The 19,281-nt window shown below is 37.6% G+C and overlaps 1 protein-coding gene across 3 annotated transcripts in view; it reads right to left on the reverse strand.

Annotated features, from left to right (window-relative positions):
• The window catches only part of MYO16 (myosin XVI), a 359,061-nt gene that overhangs the window by 241,993 nt on the left and 97,787 nt on the right, over positions 1-19,281 (reverse strand). For all 3 annotated transcript variants that reach the window (XM_050333209.1, XM_050333207.1, XM_050333208.1), the window contains one exon: positions 17,174-17,437. In XM_050333209.1, the coding sequence (XP_050189166.1) occupies positions 17,174-17,399 (226 nt within the window). In that variant the 5' untranslated portion in view covers positions 17,400-17,437. The remainder of the gene's footprint in view (positions 1-17,173; positions 17,438-19,281) is intronic.

Below are 19,281 nucleotides of genomic sequence, written 5' to 3' on the forward strand. Positions count from 1 at the left end.
CTACCTCTTCCACTTCCACAAATTCAGTGTCATATTTTGCCCTTTACTTCTTCCACAGTCAGATATTTGGTCCCACACCGGCATCTTAAAACTCTGTACAGATGAATCACTTAAAATTCTCTCCCCCTTCATGCCTCTTCAGCACTCTTTTCTCAATCCTCAGCAGTCACCCTATACTTTCAGCTTGTACAAAAGGCTCTTATGAGGAACCTGCTACATAACTCAGCTGTGTATGAGAATAGATGAATGCTAATCTTTGGTAAGTTATTCTTAATCAGAACACCAAATGAAATCAAGTAAGATGTCAGATTTTTCGGTTAATGGAGTTTTAGAAAAAATGTTTACCTCATACCATTGCTATAATTACTTTAAAATTGAATTTTAAAATCCAAGTACCACTGTTGGTAGTTTAATCATTCTTTTAAGGTATCTTGTTCACCTAACAAATACATTTACTGCAGCAATACTGTTACCACCTCATCACTACTAAAACAGCTCATGCTTTCTTTCAAAGGAAGGTCATCAGTTGACATGGTTCAGAGCAGTCATGCCCTTAATTGGGTTTTCAAACAACTGATTTGTAATCCCACTATTTTTTACATTAAATATTTCCAGAGTTCATTGGTAACATCTGTCAAACTTGTTCAGATCTCATCTTCTAATTTTCTGGAGAACTCTGGAAATAAATTCCCATCTATGCTGTACAAAGATTAAAGACAACAAACCTTAAAAAAATATGCACAATATTTGGGCAGATAAGCGTTGTGCCATTCACAGACTGCAGAAATGAAGAGAGGAAAATTCCTCTTTCCATATTGGCTGAGAGTGTTAGCCTTGCATAGCCAAGCTATAATGCCCACTGTTTGAACAGATCACTGATGAAGACAGGGCTGATGTTTCTATCCTCCAATAGTCTATAATTTCTTTTTCAAGCAGCCAGTAATCATGTTACCATGACCCCAAAGCAACTGGGTCATTGATTCTCTTCTGTATTTAAAAGCATGATGTGAAATGTCAGGCTGATTCCTGTGCTCCATTCAACACAGCGTTACCTTTAAAAGAAACAAACCAAGGCACCAGCGAAACAGACTCACAGAGGTAGTTTCACAGCCCCAATCAGTGTTGGTAGATCAAAATACATGGTAGTTCTTTCCCATGCTCTTTGTGGAGGAATCAGTCAGAACCCAGCCTTGGAAACAGCTGAGAGGCTCGATCACTCCACTGTAGGAGTGAACTTCAAGCAGAACACGTAAGCACGAGACAAGATGGGTCCCTTTCTGCTTTCCTACCAGGCCTTGCACCATCAACTATTATATGTCCATGCCAGGCATTCACCAACCCTGACAGCTTTCTGCCAATGCACTATCACTCTGAAGCCAAGGACACAGCCCTCCTGTTATCTGAGGTACTTTGAACTGGAAAACCACACAGAAAATAGTGGTTATGTCTCTGGGCCACACAGACACTAAGTTAAACTCCACTGAGATCTGTGAGGAGAGTCACAGTTCCCTCCTGGGGCAGACATTTCTATTACTGTAGACATAGCCAGAATAATTTATGAGTTTAGGGACTACAGTTATTCAAGAACTGCTAATTTAAAAACTTCTTCATGCAAATTGGCCCTTTTTCATTTCTATATACATTAAACGTAATTCAGTCTGTGTCTCCACTGGAAAATATTAAAACCACAAATCTAATGGCTTGAAAAATCCTAGTGTGTGTCTTTTACAGTGCCCAAAGAGTGCTACAAATTAATCTATCTCCTTACACAAAAGTGACAATGGGCAGCAGTTAAGATGTGATATGACAGGCAAAGAATCTGTTTTCAACTCTGAGGAGACAGCTACTCACATGGAAGAGCAGTGTAGATTCTGAAATCATTTCAGAGGAACAAGACTTAGTAGTTATTGGATCACCTGCCTAATAGCTACATCTGTTTATATGATTTCTGTCTTTCTCTTTTTTTCTTTTTTTTTTTTTTTTTTTTTTAGGATATTTATTCCTAAAGTCTTATTTTCTTTCATTTTTAGTTCAGTGTACAACTCCCTCCTACTTTATAATTACTTTTTCAAATACAAGGACCCTAATTTATGTCATTTACTTGCAAATATATGCACTAAAAATATCTAGAGTGGTGTAGAAAAATTCTGGTGTAAATCACAGTAATTTAGAGAAGACTGGAGTTCTATAGTGCGAAGACATTACTGCAAGGGGCACACCCAGCATCACAAAGCAATGATGGTGATCCCCTGTTTTGCCTCAGTTTTGAATTAACTCCACCAGAGTTAGAGCTTTGGCCAGGCCAGAGGGAGAGAACTGCTGCAGTAAGGTCTACCCTAGCTGTTAATAAAGCTGTGATTTTATCTCACAGTAACTATGACCTGTGTGTATAACAGAGTTGTTGCTAAAATGATTCAACACTACCTTACAAAATAACACATGCTTAGCTAAAAATATTGGTTCTATCATCACAGCTAATAGCACAGCAGGGTTTTGCCAGCATAGCTATTTCCTAGGCCAAAATAGCTGTGGCATCAAAAACTGGTAGCACAGACCTGACTGAATTTCAAATGTCTGTTAGTGAGATAAACTTACAATAGAAACAAAGCTTTTTAACATTTACCATTAGTTGAACACTCTAAAATTAACCTTACGGGAAAGTAGTTGATCATACAGTAAACTTTAATATGGTTATCCTTAAAGTTTTCACTTCCAACTAGCCAATGAGATTTATAAAAAAAAAGGAACTTAATATCTTTGAATTTAAGTCCCCTATTTCATTCTGTACACATATTTTATCTACCTCCTATGTGTGGATTCTCCTGGAGATCCTGACAAAGGTGACTAAAACCAGCAAGAACTTTATCCTCAGGCTACAGTCAGTAATTACAAAAGCTCACACCCACTGGGTTCACCTTAGAAATATGTGTCAATTTGAAAACTTTTTAAATTACTAGTGTAATTTTTTAGGCCAACTTTTCAGCCACAGAAACACCTGACTGTACATTCAAATGTTTGTAGAATTGAATAAAAGTTTTAGATCTTTACAATATTTCAATTAATATGTTAAATTTATTTGGGAATATGCAGCTTTCCACTACCGTATTAATTAAATTATAAATACTAAAACACACACCAGCAAAATAACTCATTCTGCGGTCAGTACCTTAATTTGAAAACCATTGTCATAACCATGTTTTCCCCCAGTGTAACAGTTAAAGAATTTGCATATAACACAAATTTTCAGCTGAACAGACTGTACAACCCCTCTGTTTCACCCAACATTTATGTTGATCCTATGCCAACATTACTTAATTGGCATAAATCAAATTACTGCTGACTTATACGCCATATGAAGCAGGACTCACTCCCTCCTTTAACTCTCTCACCATGCAGAGCAAGTTTATGCCAGCTGGGTTAGAAGCCTTGTAAGCACCTCATTACGATTTGTATTAGAGATCTTCAAGGATAACAGACTATTATCCTGCTTAGCAGCTGCTAAATGGTACTAATTACCAGCTGTAGACCACTGGTGTTAGGTTCTGCGTGTCTAGTGGAATTCTCAGGGCATGCAGTGCCCAAGGAAGCAAACTTAAACCAGGCAGTATAGAACAAACTAGGGGCGTTAATAATCCATGCATTTATCAAAAATGGTCATGCCTGTGGCATATGAGTGACCAGAACTATGAAGGAAATATGTAGTTCCTGGAATATCTCACCACTTGACATATGTGGCTTAGGCACCACCTTTCACAGAGTGTAATCTGTGACAGTTTACATTGTCAAAATCAGAACTGCTTCCCTCTTGGTCATGCATCCATTCAGATTTCTGCCCTCATCCTTGCATAGAAGTGACCCATGTCACTCTGCCATGAGCTGGTATGGAGAGCTAAACCAGCTGAAGGCCAACCTTATGACAGACAACTTCCACATCGTTCATTTCCCTGGCTCTCACTTCAAGACAAGCTTAAAGATGAGAGGACAAATGGATAGCACAGAAGCAGAGGACAGAAGAGAGAGAAACCTCAATCTTAGCTTAGGTTTAAACTGTGTTAGAAACAGATTTTCTAAGTATCATTTGGTATTCTTAGGAAACTGTTAAAATCAAGTCAGTGGCTCCAAGATGCCTGCATAGTTCCTTTCCTTTCTTTGCGTCAGGCCCATCAGCTGTACAACAGGTAGGTGAATTGGTTCAGAGGGGTGACACAGAACTTAGCTGTTGATTTTAGGGGGTGGTACCGTCTCTCTTGGATCAGTGTGCTAAACTGACTCTGCTGCCACACAATTGCTAAATCTAACACAAAGGGCATGCAGCAAGAATGGTGGTAAGAACAGAATCAGAAATAATGAACGAAATTTTCTGAATTAGAAAATATAGCACTGGTATAACATCTGGCTGGGGTGGTGGGACAGGCCCTGTCCAGCTGCCCTGGGGTGACCCTCACTCTCCCAGCGCTCCACACAGCAGGGAGCAGCTGGCCCTCATGATGCCCTTACAGTATTTACCTGTATTTAATTAAATTTCAACAAACTATCACCTCCAGAAGGATTTCCAGTCCCTTCCACACTTCCATAGGTTTCAAGGGAGAAGAATCAAGTCTCTACTGTTCCACCCTAGACACCTGGAATGTCCACAAAATTAAAGCTTTCTGACTAAAATCCCTTTTATTTGTATAGATAATTTTTTTGCACATTAAAATTTGTGTGTTGTGAAACATTTTCTGCTTGAGATACATCCTGCTGTATGGTAAGCCTTAAACTATCAAGACACTTCAGACTACTGATACCAGAATCCTTTTTTGGATATCTCCGAGATGGTCAAGACATGTGAAGAGAGTCCTGTGCACACATGAAGTCATTCCCCTCTTCACTTTTACAGAGTTTTAAAACAGATGGAGATAAGTCAGGTTTTGGAGTGTTATTGTCACACATTTTTTCAACAATATTAGCATTCAGTCAGAGTCCTTTAATTGGCCAAAACCAACTGAGAATAACATAATAAACTTCCTAATGGTTCTCTTCTACTTGACAATGCAGACCTACACCTCTCAATTTCTTCTTTTTATCCTAATACAACACATGAGGTTTCAAAGGCTAATAAGTCCTTACACACATGAGACGCATCTTCCTATTGGAGATGATGGGATACATGATCTGCTTTCCTTGTCAACTCAAGGATAGAATCACCTCACAGACAGTCATTCAGAAAACTGAACTTCTGGAGAGGCAGTGTGGAGCTCCTCCTACTCTGCTAAACAAATGTTACTGAGAAACAGATTTGTGAGGTCTGGAGAGATTACCTGTGCTGTGCAAACAGCCACAATCACTGAGGCAAAGAAGGATATGGGATCCAGTCACATCTCCTACATAAACATGAATATAAAAAGCATGCATGCTTCATGAATACTTCAGCTTGGGTAAGCTCTTCAAATATTACCCATTCAGCACTTATTGCATTACAAATAACAAATATGAACGTTTTCACATATTGGTTAGTTATCAGAAGTCTTCATTAACAATAACTATGTCTGTTTTCTGCAATGGTCTACATTCTGCCTGTGTACCTAGCTCAAAGATGTTTACATTCCTCATTACTTATCTTCCAAAATTTTATTTGGCTGAATTGCTGCATGCTTGAAATGTATTATACTTTTCCTAGTGGTAATCCAAGCAGTTTATATCTGCTGATCTCTAAATCTTCTTCATTCTTTTCTGATTTTACATCTCTTTCCATCCAAAGCACAGGGACATAAAGAGTCTCACAGTTATAGCTAGAGCTTCTCTCACATATCAGCTCCCAAACTCCCAATCTGCAAGGAATTCTTTCACACTTGGCAGAGGACAGACTTGACACATTTTACAATATAACACAACAACTTTTGTAACCTTTGTCCGTTTCTAATAACGGGGTCCAAATACTAACTTTCACACTTGCCTGCTGTGTACTCTTCGCACAGACTATGCATCTTCTGTCAAGAGTGACTAAAACAATGGTGTAACCAAAAGGCAACCGTTAAGTTGCCTAACAACACTAATAAGGGACTTGTCCCAACTAAATTTGTTTTAATGCATACTGAAATCTTTATTAGTCTCCCTGATTTGTGACCTGGATGTCCACCAAAGAGAACAAATTGGTCACAGTCAGGTCCAGACAGGAGTCACTATCTACTCCAGTCAGTGTTGCTCCAACTGCGCAAGTGCAGCCCTCTGGAAATCATCCTGTTCTCACTCCCCTTAATCCCACAGCTGTTTCTGGATGTTTCCAAGTTCAGTGTATTCTGGCTAGCACCTTCTTTACGCACACCAATTACAGCAACCACCACCACTATCAATATGCCAAAAACAAAAAGCAATTAAAAAATCAGCAAGAAACACATTATCACCCCAAGAACAACAGATCACATGTATAAAGCCATCATGGAAGGAAAGAGATATCAAACTTGAAACTTGTGACTACCACTTTCTTAAACCACCTCAGAATAAGAAAAAGAAAACATCTCCATGTACCTGCTTTGAGGTAGGGCTTGGGCAGTTGAAGATTGCAGCAATGTAGACTTCACTTGTTTCAATGTTCAATATTTGAAATGACAAGAACATACAGGGACACAGAGGATTGAAATGATGGATTTATAATGGTTCACCTAAAAGAAGTTTCCAACCAGAGACAAACTTGAAGTACAAAAAGTTCTGCATTCAATATCACCAAGCTTACAGATGGCTAAACCTACACACCAATCTTATGTAAAGTGAACCTACATGGGATTAGCAGTGAAGCCTTTGAGGACCCAGGGAACCGAGGAGGTGATATATGAGAAACAGACCCTTTCCTTCCTATTTAATAATCAATACCTCTTCTTTGATACTGGTGAGCCACTAGAAGGGCCAGATTATTACAGCAAAGCAGGGGCAATCAGCACAAAACCACCACAAAGCAAATTTTACTTTACTTATGTTTTACTTATGTTTTAACAGGTACGGATTGCCACAGTGAAAACTGCAGTTTTGGTCAGCATGGAGAAGAAAAAATTACGTTTGCACAGTACCTCATATAATCACATCTGTTTTTATAGCTTACAGAAAGCAAAAGCCTCACATACAAGTTGACGGTTTAATTTGGTTTTGAAGTAGAATTACCAGTTGCTCTCAACAGGAACCTCTCTGCTTTGTTTGGTCTACTCTTGCACAATATTAAGAGCTGCCATAGTTCAGTGCCCTAGTTGTTTCATTCCTCTGCAAAATTCAGCATGACAGTGGACTACAGACCTCCTGAGGTCCTCTCTGGCCTGACCAATCTTACAACTCTACGAATTCAACAATACTGATGTCAACAAGGGTTAGGAGCAACCAGCATCACATCACCTGACAGAGGTTCTCAATTCTGACCGACACCAATGAGTTCATGTCCATATGGAGCCAAAGGATAGGTTTGGGCTGCAGTGATGAGCTACCACTACAGAGCCTCAAACTTCCCAAGTGATACAAAATTCCACACATTCTCATTTGCTCAAACGACGCACCTGACGTATCTGGTACATAAAGCTGATAAATCATGGAGAAGCCAGGGAGAACTCCATGCTAGAAGTGCCTAAGTCACCAACAGAGATAAGGACTAAACCAGGAGAGCCTGCATGTATATAACCAAAACTACATATATGGAGAAAGAGTGGGATAAAAAAGTAATTCCCGTGTAAAAATCAGTAGAAGTGCATATATTTGGTCTTTACATCGGCCATTTTCTGTCCAACTTGTATAGTTCTAAATATTTGACCCTCACAGGATATTTAGGGAGAGGCTTAAAGGCAAAAGAAGACCAACATTCATCCTGTGTAGGAACTGAGATGCCAGAGAAGTTCAGATGGCTATTATTAAAAGGTGTGGTAGTTGGTACCCTCTTACAGGATGTCCCTTAGTAGAGTAAGAAACAAAGTAGCAGTTAAAATTTCACACAGATACTTCCAGCTTTAGGAACATTTCCAGTCATATTTTCTGTACTGTCAGTGTACAGTGTACAATGAGGAAGTCTAGAAAAAACTACCACTGTATGTCAGCAATAGCTGTGATAGCTAAAATCTGGAGCACGTACCCTAGCTCAAGGATTTAGTGCTGCAGCTGTCACGCTTGTCTTTTCAGTCTAAACGTAATCGAAACCCTAAACAGTGCATGGTGTGAGAAATTACCTCCTCTCATTGCCCTGTAATATGACAGTGTCTGTACTGCTTCAAGGTCACATATACACTGCACTGTAATAGAGAGTAATCAGAAAGAAACATAATAAGAAAGCAGTGTGTGGCTCAAGGATGACTGAATTCTACCTTGAACATTTTGCATATGCTTAAAATCCTTGTTTAAAGCTGGACATTCAGAAATATTGTGAATTTCGCCTTAACTACTCACATTCCCACCTCCATTCTTAGATGCAATGCACACAGAAACACAAGCTAAATTATCCATTCCCTTAGAGTTATTGATTTCATTCTTGCAACCTTCAGTTCCTCCACTATAATAGCCTATTACTATGATGGCTGCAATTAACAATAATCAAGAAGAATCAATTGTCTTTACAGTAGGCCATACAACTCATTTCTTTATATTATAGCTATAGAGTTTGTTCACTGTCAGCTTGAATTGCAAAAGGTTTTAACAGCTAAAAACTGTGCAGACCGAGGATGATACCTCAGTGTACTGAGAAAAAATAATCCTCCAAATTACATCTAGAATAGAAAGATGACTGAAATAATAAGCAGTATATATACTTTCTGTATAGAATTTGTATTAAGGAAGAAAAACTACTAGGCAGGATATAAATAAACCTGTTTCTTTCTCACATGCATTTCTGTTTTTACTGGGAAAGGTACTATGATTCAGACAGAAGGAAATAATCATAGAATATGGTGAGTTGGAAGGGACTCTTCAGGATCATCAAGTCCAACCCCTGGCCCTGCACAGGACACTCCAAGAATCCCATCATGTGCCTGAGAGCATTGTCCAAATGCTTCTTGAACTCAGACAGGCTTGGTGCTGAACAAATGTTCTTCTCAATCTGTCAGTTAATAAAATAGTCATAAAATAAAGTCTGTATGTTGCAAGATCCCAAAATATTGCTTATTATATCCATCTTATGCTTCAGTAGTTCCATTTTATTTTATTTCTCCAGTGTAGCAATTTAAGAGTAGCCTGATGCAATAAGGCTTCTAAAGTTGAATTGAAAAAATGAAAAAAAAATTTAAGTATATTACTTGTAAAGAACAGTATTATTGCTTTAGAGGTTGCATGTTAAAAAAAAAAAAAAAAAAAAAAGAAAAAAGAAAATACCCATAAAAGGTTATTCTCTATCGATTACTGTAGTTTCCCAGCTTAATTTCTATCATTATCTGTGATTGAAATGAAACTTTAGACTAAGTGATATTGAAAAACAGATACAAAAAAGTTTCCCCTTTGGACTGAAATCTGTATTGGAAATCCATCTGAAGCACAGTAACTATGCTAGAGAAGAAATCAACAGCCAATCACACAGAAAATATTCTATTCTTGTTCTCTTTTTATTTCACAAGTATAGACTAGAGTCTTCTGCCATCACAGCAAATTTCTTGTTAATCAGTGTGACTTATAACAATATCCAGGGAACGTCAGCTGTACCTGCTACTCAGTGGATGCTGTCTTTCACAGACAGAATAGGTGCCTGATTGCTACCAATTTATAGCCTTGCATCCCACTGTGGCTCCCCTTTGAAATGAATAGGAAGAATGCCAGGTGTCAATTTGTTGGCTGCTAATGGCTTAATGACCCTTTATTGGCATGACAGTGAATTTGTGAGTGATTAGTCCTTGTGTTTCTTGATGCTTTTGGGTGCCAGAAAAACATTTTATTATTAAATGTAAAGGTTGGTCTTGAAGAGAAAAACACCAACATGGAACTATAAATGAGCTTGATAGGTTTAAAATATTAATAATTTTAAAAAAAAGAACAAATATGTGTCTGTAAAGGTTATCTGTTCAGACCGGATTAAATTGTTTACAAGCTGGATTCTTGTTTAGGGGTAATGGTCTTCTAAATAGTTTTTCTTGACATTTTAGATTGTGAAAGCATTCTGAATTATACTCTGATTATGTAAAGTCATGAATAATTTACATCCTGATTGTCCCACTGCCAGAAAGCTTTATATTATAGTCCACAAAAATAAATGGATGAGAATGTTGAAAATGTGTTAAAAAGTAAATATATACATTTTTTAGAAAAATACATGTGTTTTTACAAAGGTTCCCTCACAAATGCTATGCTTTACACTTCAAATCGAAGCAACATTTAAAATTATGATTTCTAGTTAACCAAATGTGGTTTTGTTTGGATATATAGGGTTAAAGTTCAAGAATGGAATTACCTACATGGAAAGCAAGCAATTCAGTGCCTACATTTTAGAAATCTGCGATTCAGAGAAAAATCCAGGAGATGAATTTCCAGAAACTCTCTATATCAGTAAGAAAAAGGTATGTTTTTCAGAGAGCAACAAATTCTTCAGGGTGAACTTCCAGACACACTGAACCACCAAATAGGAATTACTAAGTTCAAACACATATTTTAAGTATTTATTCAGAGCATGTGAAAAGGGACTGCAAATAGTCTAGTATATATTCCTGTTTCAAAATACAGCAGCAGGGATGATGATAACACTGAGGGTTTTGTACAACAGTTTACTATTCAATCAACTTTCTGCAGTTACTATATTGTGAACAAGACCATCTAGATTCCGTTTGCTTCCCGGGCCCCTTCCCCAGGAGAGAGCCATGCCAGGCTGGACACTGCTTGGGATGCTTGAGGTGTGGGGACAGCAGAGAAGAGGCAGTGGGAGAGAGAAATGCACAGAACGGCTCTCAAAGCAATGCACAGGCACAACCTGTGGGCTAGCAAAAATGGGGGGCTGACAGCCCCAATCTCAGTTTTGTGGAGAAAAGGAGGAAGGTATAAGTACACTTGATCATAAGACAGATAAGTTATACTTGGTGTGAATCCCCCTAGTCAGAGAGACACAAAATAGATGGATGTTTTGTCTTTAGTTCCCTGCTTGGTACAGGCAAAGGATAACTGTTCAAATCGAGGTAGTTCTGGGCATGTGCAGAGACAAAAACAGCAGTTGAAACAAACCAGGAAGATTTGAGGGCTAAGAGAAAAGCAGCCATGGAGCAGAGGCACTCCTATGGTTAGACAGTCCACAGGCAGAACAAAAGGGCTAGATAATATCTACACCCTGGAGCCTATCCTTCACTTTTTTTATATGTCATACCTTTTTTTGTGTGAGTTTTTCTTTTTCCAGTTAAATAATTCTTGTATATTAGGAACCATACATATTTTTATCAACAAGAAATAGTTTAAGATCCACTTCCCATATCATTCCCAAATTACAGAAAATGTAAACACATAGACCAAAAGCACATATGGAATCCTGCAGGAATTCAAATGTATTCAAATTTTATCTCCCCGTGATTTTATGACTGCTTTTGAAATGGGCTGCTTTAATTATGTAACATCTGTTAGCTAAAAACTAAAGGCAGTATGTTTCCCTGTGTCACACCAAAAAAGATGCCTTAAGTTGCTGAATTCAGCACACATGAAGCCAAGCAAAGTTAACAACCGTCCTGAACCTATAGGAAGGTCTGCCCTCATTTGAAATGTGTCTCTACCTTCTGGGCCCTTGAAAAGCTTCTTTATCGATAGATAGATTGAAATGGTTATCTGATGCTTCATTTTCCAGTACACAGGGCTGATTAAATCACTTGCAATATGTGGGACAGACAGCTGTGTTAGTGTCTCCCAAAGTTACAGACATAAGTCCCCAGTCCAGAATGCATGAATTTGTCTTGTGAATGCATTAATTTACAGTATATACTTTTCTTTCTTTCCAAAAGCCCCAAAATTTGGCAAAATTTTTGTGTACTTCATTAATTTCATATGCTCAGAACTGTCTCTTGATCTTGACTTCACTATTTAGTGTCTAGTGTTCATGTCTCTAAGGATTGGACAATAAATATTAAATGGTATAAATTATCATACATGTGTTTTGTGATTTCTTGTACAATAGTTCGTACTAAATCAATATTTGCCAACAGTCTCTTTTAGATCACTGTATAATGTACAGTTTTGTCCTCTGATTCAAAGGAAACTAGCTGTAAAATCCAAAATAGCTTTGTACAGGAAAGCCTCCCTATTATTAAATGTATATTGAATCTCATATACTTTCCTAGTAGGGAAAAAAAAAAAAAATTTAATGGCATTTAGAGTGAAAGTAAATAGTAACCTGAAATTAAAATATATTAAATAATGATAGCACAATCCTGAAGCAAAGCACTCTAAAATCTGAGAAATCTATTCTTTGGTTTAAATTTTAAAAGGACCAAGCATGCTAAAGTAAGGAAATACAAAGTATGTAATCTCTCAAACACATTGTAGCTGCCTGGTAGCTCTGTGTCCAGTGTTATTGGCCGTGCTGTGTTCAAACTGAGATTAGAATATTTTTTGTTGTTGTCCCTCTTCAAGATGTCACTATGCAGCACCTTACTAATCAGTGCAATTTGTCTCATTTCCTATTAATATTAGTTTTGACCCAAGATTTAATTTTTTGAATTTGGAACCTTCTTTTGTCATGAAGGTTACACGCTACAACTCTGTCTGTGTATGTATAAATATTGCATGCATTTAATATTTCTCATTTATTATCATTATTATAATTCATTATTATCATTTTAGCCCTGCCTCTTCAGAAGGCTGTAGCTGTGACAGACAGTATACAAAAGAAATGCTAATTAAAGTACCTTTGGGAGGAGAAGGGAATGAAAGAAGGTGATATTAAATATTAATCATAGGAAACAAGGCAGGACGATTTTCAAAGGTGGAAGCGAACAGTGGAATGGGTTATTGTAATTTGGGGTGGCACAGAGGATTAATCTGAACTTTCACACAGAGATCCTTCTCTTTTCCAGTGTCACCTTCTTTTAATACAAGATGTGCTTTTCTTGCCTAATTTAAAGAAACTCTGGCTCAACACTAAAGGCCTGACTTGAGAAATTTAGTGCTACACCTGTTTTTCACCGCTTTCCTAAATATTAAGCATAATAACATGATTTATAACTTTTACTTTCTATAGATCTCTTCTAATACTGAAATTCTGTCTTTACTAAACGTATTTGTTCATCTTTCTGTCTCATCTAGTAGCAACAATGCCTCTGAACTACCGACACACAAAAAAGCAATCCTCATGCAAGGCTTTGGGGAATTTTAGAAACAAGGCATTGTCGTGCTCAGAGCCTTGCTTTCTAACCACTCGTCTTCCCCCATGCAATACATAAAAATCAGAAAAGCTGCCTGGAACCAGTTTGAGAAGAAGAGGTATCATTGAACATCTAAAAAAGGTAGGCTGAAAGTCAGAATCCCAACAAGAGACAGGCTACCTGAACACATTCCCATTCTTCTTAATTATAAAAGTGTTTGCAATGAATAGTCTGTTACACATTCTCAGTGGTCTTCATCCTTCAGCCCCTTTCTCCAGTTTCCCGCTACCTGACAACAGGTTGCACATAATGGAACCCTACATTCACAAACCTGTCACTACTGCCCATCTCCTGGTTCTTCCAGCTTTTAAAAAAGACTGCCGGCAACTGTTAAACCTGATCTTGAGGATCACTGAGTTTGCCCTGGTATGTTTGCCAGACACAGTCAGTGTAACTCTGTTTTCCAGAACACTTTGTGTGTAACCAATCAGAATGTTTGCACCGAAAAAAGGACAGTAAAGCATAAGCAAGCCTAACGTAATAAAATGCAAAAATAAGGAGTCAGTAGATTTGGAAACAATAAAGAAATAATTAAAAGTCTGCTTTACTTCAGCTCAGTTTCAGCCACAGTTTTCTATTTCAAATTATTTTTATCCTTTTTAGTATGAATAGGAACAATCATTTTTGACATATTCATGACAATATTCTCTTAACTATTGAAAGCTAATGGTCAGTTCATCTGCCACCTTAAATTAAAGATACATCCTTCTTCTGAAAAGATTTTGGTTTCTTTCCCCTGAGCCCTTTTTATAGCCCAAAGTTGTTAAGATGCAAATTACAGTTCAGTAGCAGCCCCACCTTTATGCTCACTTGCACGATCTGTTAATTAATGTAACTGAAATTTATCCTAACATTGTACATTATACAGTGCTCATTAAAATAACTAATAATACTAAAACCTTCCATTATAATGATTATTCCAACCCTCTCAAGTATCATGATAGTACCAATCTCACAATAATATCACATCTTTCTAAGAGCTAGAGATACTGGTATCATAGGAAGGGAAGCAAGATAGGATCTTTTTTTTTTTTCTGTGCAACTGCTCTGCAGCCAATATGCTGCAGAGGATCCAGTCCTGGGAGGCCTCCCCTGAAGGTGAACAATGCAGCAAAAGTAGGATATTGGTATGTTCTGCTTTATAAATCACCTTCTCCAGGCATCCCCTGGTGAGAGGAGAGAGATTAAGGCTGTATCCAGCCACCCCATCTGAGCATCCCACTGCGAAAGGGAAAAGGTCACATCAGCAGCCCTGTAGGGTTAGCCAGAAGCTCTGGCAGAGTTGAGGAGGGCTGAGTAAAACAGGGAGTCAGGGTCAACTTCATGGAAAGGACCAAGAATCCTTATTACAGACATTATGCTAACACTCACACTGGTATTGCTGCTATTTAGAATAACAAAGTCCTGCCACAGAATCAGCATATTGCCCATCAGAAGGATGAAATGGGCTTTAAATAGGTTTAGGGAATCTGCATTTCCCTTTTGTAATGCCGATTTTCACTTGAGTAACTCTTTTGTGGCAAGACTGAGTTTGATGGCTCTCTGGACTTTCTAACCTGAATTACCACGACCTGCCAGCAGGACAGACTTTGTGGTATATATCATGACTACATTACAACTTCAGAGTTTTTATAACAAAATATACTACATATAGACAATTTCTGACCGTCCTATATTTTGATGAGGGATGCAGGATGACTGAAAGGGTGGGTTACAGAATATACCAAAAGATGACAGAAACTAAAGCCAGTGCTTTAGTTTCCCCCGTGTTAGATTTCAGGTACAGGACTGTCACATTCACTTTTAGCTGCTCTTTTCATTATAGCAAGCTTATAATTTCACACTCAAAAAATCACCTCTTTCAAAGCAGCCACTGTTTCCCATTGTTGTCAGCACCAAGAACTCCATCGTTGCTTCAGGAAGGATGCATATCCCTTATCCTCAAGAGGCCAAAATACCAAAATCCATTTGACTATCTTATATTTGAAGCAGAAACTCGGGCTGAGATTCCCTCAGTTTATTTCCTGATTGCTCAGTTCATTTCCTAATTGCTTGTAAATGATTCTCAGCTGATGAATTTGCTTCCCTATATTCAAACTGAGCGTATTTTGAAATGCTGTTGATTCCTGAGCACTGTGAAATATTCCTAAATAGACAAGGAAAACGGGGTGGCAAAAGCGCAACTTCCCCAGCTACACCTGTTACAGTGGGATTACTTCAGGCTATGTCTAACCTAGCCTTATAGATTGAAAACTCATTACTGTTTTGAGGCACTAGGTGTACTACTAGACCACATCTTCAAGCCCAATTTTCTCTGAAAGGAATCTACTTTACATTCTCCATAAAACAAGACCAAACACAGTAAATGGATGTGATGTTCTCTACAAAACTATAGGTCTAATTTGAACAGAACTTCTAATGTATATATATTCACTAAAGAGTCATGGTTGGATGTTCCATTCATCAGCACTGGTAGGAAAGCACTTTTCAAGTCTCTAAGTTTCAACTTTTTTTTTTTTTTTTAAATTATTTTTGTTTTTATTGGATTACATGATAACAGTTCTTCATATAGCATTTTTCACCCCAAAGAAAACAGGTTCTGGGAATGTTTGTCTAAAAACACAGTAGACAGGCACCTGCAGGCCCCCAAACTGCTTCAAGACAACAATCACAGTTTTATAGTTCTTGGAAAGGACCACACATTCATGATAGCATTGTTACTGCTACTGAGTTATCTGCAGGCTATTTGCTTATAGGGACCTATTTTATTTGTTTCAAGTGCAGGACACCATTCCTGTTTTTCTCTCACCTTACTGTCCTCTGCCTGAGGTATCTTCCCTTTATGCTTATGCTTCAGTCTCAGCAGTTGCTGAACTTCATATTCTGATTCGGGTGGCCTCAAGGCTAAGTATATGCAACACAAAAGATTGTTGGTGCCCCACCACCACTGCAATAAGCAAACTACATTTCTTCAGCATAAATGTCAAAAATAGCCTCAAGTATCCGACTTTTACAGAATGCTAAAAGTCATACCTGGTATTCTGCTTGCTTTTGGAGAAACATAGGAGCTATGGGAACATGGAGGAAGAATATTTTCACTTATCATCCCTGTACACACTAGGAGAGTGAAATGAAAGGTTGTGAATTTTATTTGTAACTTAGCTATAAATGATGTCCTGGGCACTTACTTGAAAAGAAGAGCTTTTTGATTGATTTCCTGTTAAGATCTAAACATGTAGAACTACACCCCGGTGATAGTCAGAACAAATGCACAAATAAATAAAGATTCAGGAGTGAGCTGAATATCAGTCAGCAGTGTCCTGGCAGCCAGGAGGGCCAGCCGTGTCCTGAGGTGCATCAGGCACAGCATTGCCAACTGGTCGAGGGAGGGGATGGTCCCACTCTGCTCTGCACTGGTGCAACCTCACCTTGAATATTGTGTGCAGTTTTGAGCACCTCAACACAAGAAAGACATTAAGCTATTAGAGAGAACCCAATTTTCAAAGTAACTTGTGTTAAATTCTATAGCCATAGGTAGGTATATAAGAGGCCACACATAATCACAGAATCATAGTCCTAACTTGTTTTTAAATATATTAGTTTATACATATATTAACCTCAAAATAAATTAATTAGGTTTCTGAAGGTTTATTCTCTGCACCTTATTCATTTCAGTAACAAGCTAAAACGTTGTATGCAATACATGCCTGCATATTCTATTGAGGTAATCACTTTATGATTACTATCATGTAAAATTGTATTTTACCTCAATATAGGTGAGCAGAACAAGGGAGCTTTTCCTCTGAAACTTTTTCCATAGAAAAAAAGAAAACAAGTTCAACATTACTACGTACCTTCTTTATCATCATGACGTATGATTGCATCCTGTATCATATCAGCAAGATTAAAACGAACTCGATGATTCTTTCCATGTTTCAGTTTTTTCCCATAGCCCTCCCGTTTCTGGAAAGCTTTTTCTCGTTCGTAGTATGCCTTTATTTGGTCACAGCGCATCCGCTTCACCAGCCGCTGCCGCTGGCCGAGAGGGAGGGATTCCAGCAAGCACTGCTCAATTTCCATCTCATGGGTCCGAAAAACATTACATAGCTGGAAACAGCCTGCAAGAAATTGAAGACAGATGAATCTAGATCATGCTTTCAAATGTGCCATGAAACCTCCACCAATTATTTTGTTGTTCTAACCATGTTTAAGTCTACCATGTGAGCTCCACCTACTTGACCAGTGCTGACTACAGAGAGTATATGTCATTGCCATCTACTTTTCGAAAACAACACATAACTAATCCCATTAAAACACTGATGCATTTTTTAAAAGCTAGCTCAGTTCACGTGAACAAATGTGAATAGAAAGAAGTCTAAAAATTCAAATGTGAGATAGGCAAAGTATCTAAATATTTCAACATAATTCAAGTACCTCACATTTGCTTAAAAACAAGAAACTATTATGAAGAGAAATGCCAGTCTGATGCCCATGTTTATTTTTTATTAATTTTCATCTTTCTTAAGTTGGTAAATTCCTGTATTCGGTGAGAAGAAAAACCATCATACCATAATTATATTTCATTAGCATGCAGTGGGTACTTAGGTAACTATCCAAAACATCAAAGTCATTTCAGATTCCTAAGTAATGTCTATCTTTTCTTATTTTATTTTTTTTAAATTTTCACTGTGTAGAGCTTTCAAAATTGATTCTTCTAATGAAACTGTCAGAAACTGAAGTCTTCATATGGAAACCGATCACAAATGTGTCTTTGAATCAGTTATTGCTAACATTCGTAGCTTCACCTTTAAGTTAGATTCCTCGTTTGTTGTTACCATTAAATTGCAATAATGTTACCACGACACTGCAATAAAACTGATGTTCTTTTCCAGTATGTTCTCTTTTCCACTGAGAGTAAAGACTGTAGCAGACTACATGCTGCTAGGTGCTTTTCAGGGGACTGTTATGTTACAAAAGGAGTCTAGTGGATTGTCAGATAATTTTATTGCCCAAGTCCTTGAATATGAATCCACATCCCTTAATGACATGCCCACTAACCTACCCTAAGACCTTTTGATGTGGTAGACCACCCAATCACTTCTGATTCTCTTGTTCTACTTCACATGTATAAATTTCCTTCATATGTGGGCTAGGTGCTCAAATTTGTAATCTCTAAGGACTGACCACCGCCCAGATGAGGGAGGTTTTCTCTTTAGCTTGAGGGAAGGCCTCTTTGAAGGGGATGCAGGCTCAATTCATCTTGGGCAGTCAAGAAATAACAAAATTAAGCATTACTGTGTTTTGTCTACCTGCTGTGCTATATATGCAGTTACATTATCAAAGGACCCCTTACCTCATTCAGGGCACTACCTGAGTAGTGCTGACTAAACGACTACTTTGTTTTCTCCTTGTTGCTTGACATATGTTTAATCTACTGAGTACCATTCAAACCCCGCTCTGAAGGCATAATTAATAATTTCATGACAGACTTTTGTAAAGCTCACATCATCACAGCACATAAAAGCTTCACAAATATTTATTTTCATTTAAAAAGAAGGACAAAGGAACATTCTTATCTCCGTTCTCTATAGAGGAACCAGAAGACAATTATTTTCTTTTTAAAGGACTAATTTTGAGCGACCAGTTCAAGAATTATATGTTCTTTTCTTGACATGTTTTGTTTTGCTTTAAAGGTATAGTATTGTATAAACTACTATGATTTAAAAAAACATAAGAAAATTTATCAGTGATAGTCGTAGGTCTGCATGCCAATCACTCTATAAATTCTATCTATAACTTTATATAATTATTTGCTATATTATTTGGTATATTATTTTATATTATAAATTTCATGTGAAACAAATAATATATAATAGATATTATATATTCTATTATATATTATATGTATTCACTATGAATTAGAACTCAAGGTCTCAAACCAGATTTCCCAAAATTTATCCAA

This window comes from Myiozetetes cayanensis, unplaced genomic scaffold (assembly GCF_022539395.1).
Source record: "Myiozetetes cayanensis isolate MyiCay16 unplaced genomic scaffold, myiCay2020 scf5-8, whole genome shotgun sequence".
NCBI classification, from domain to species: domain Eukaryota; kingdom Metazoa; phylum Chordata; class Aves; order Passeriformes; family Tyrannidae; genus Myiozetetes; species Myiozetetes cayanensis.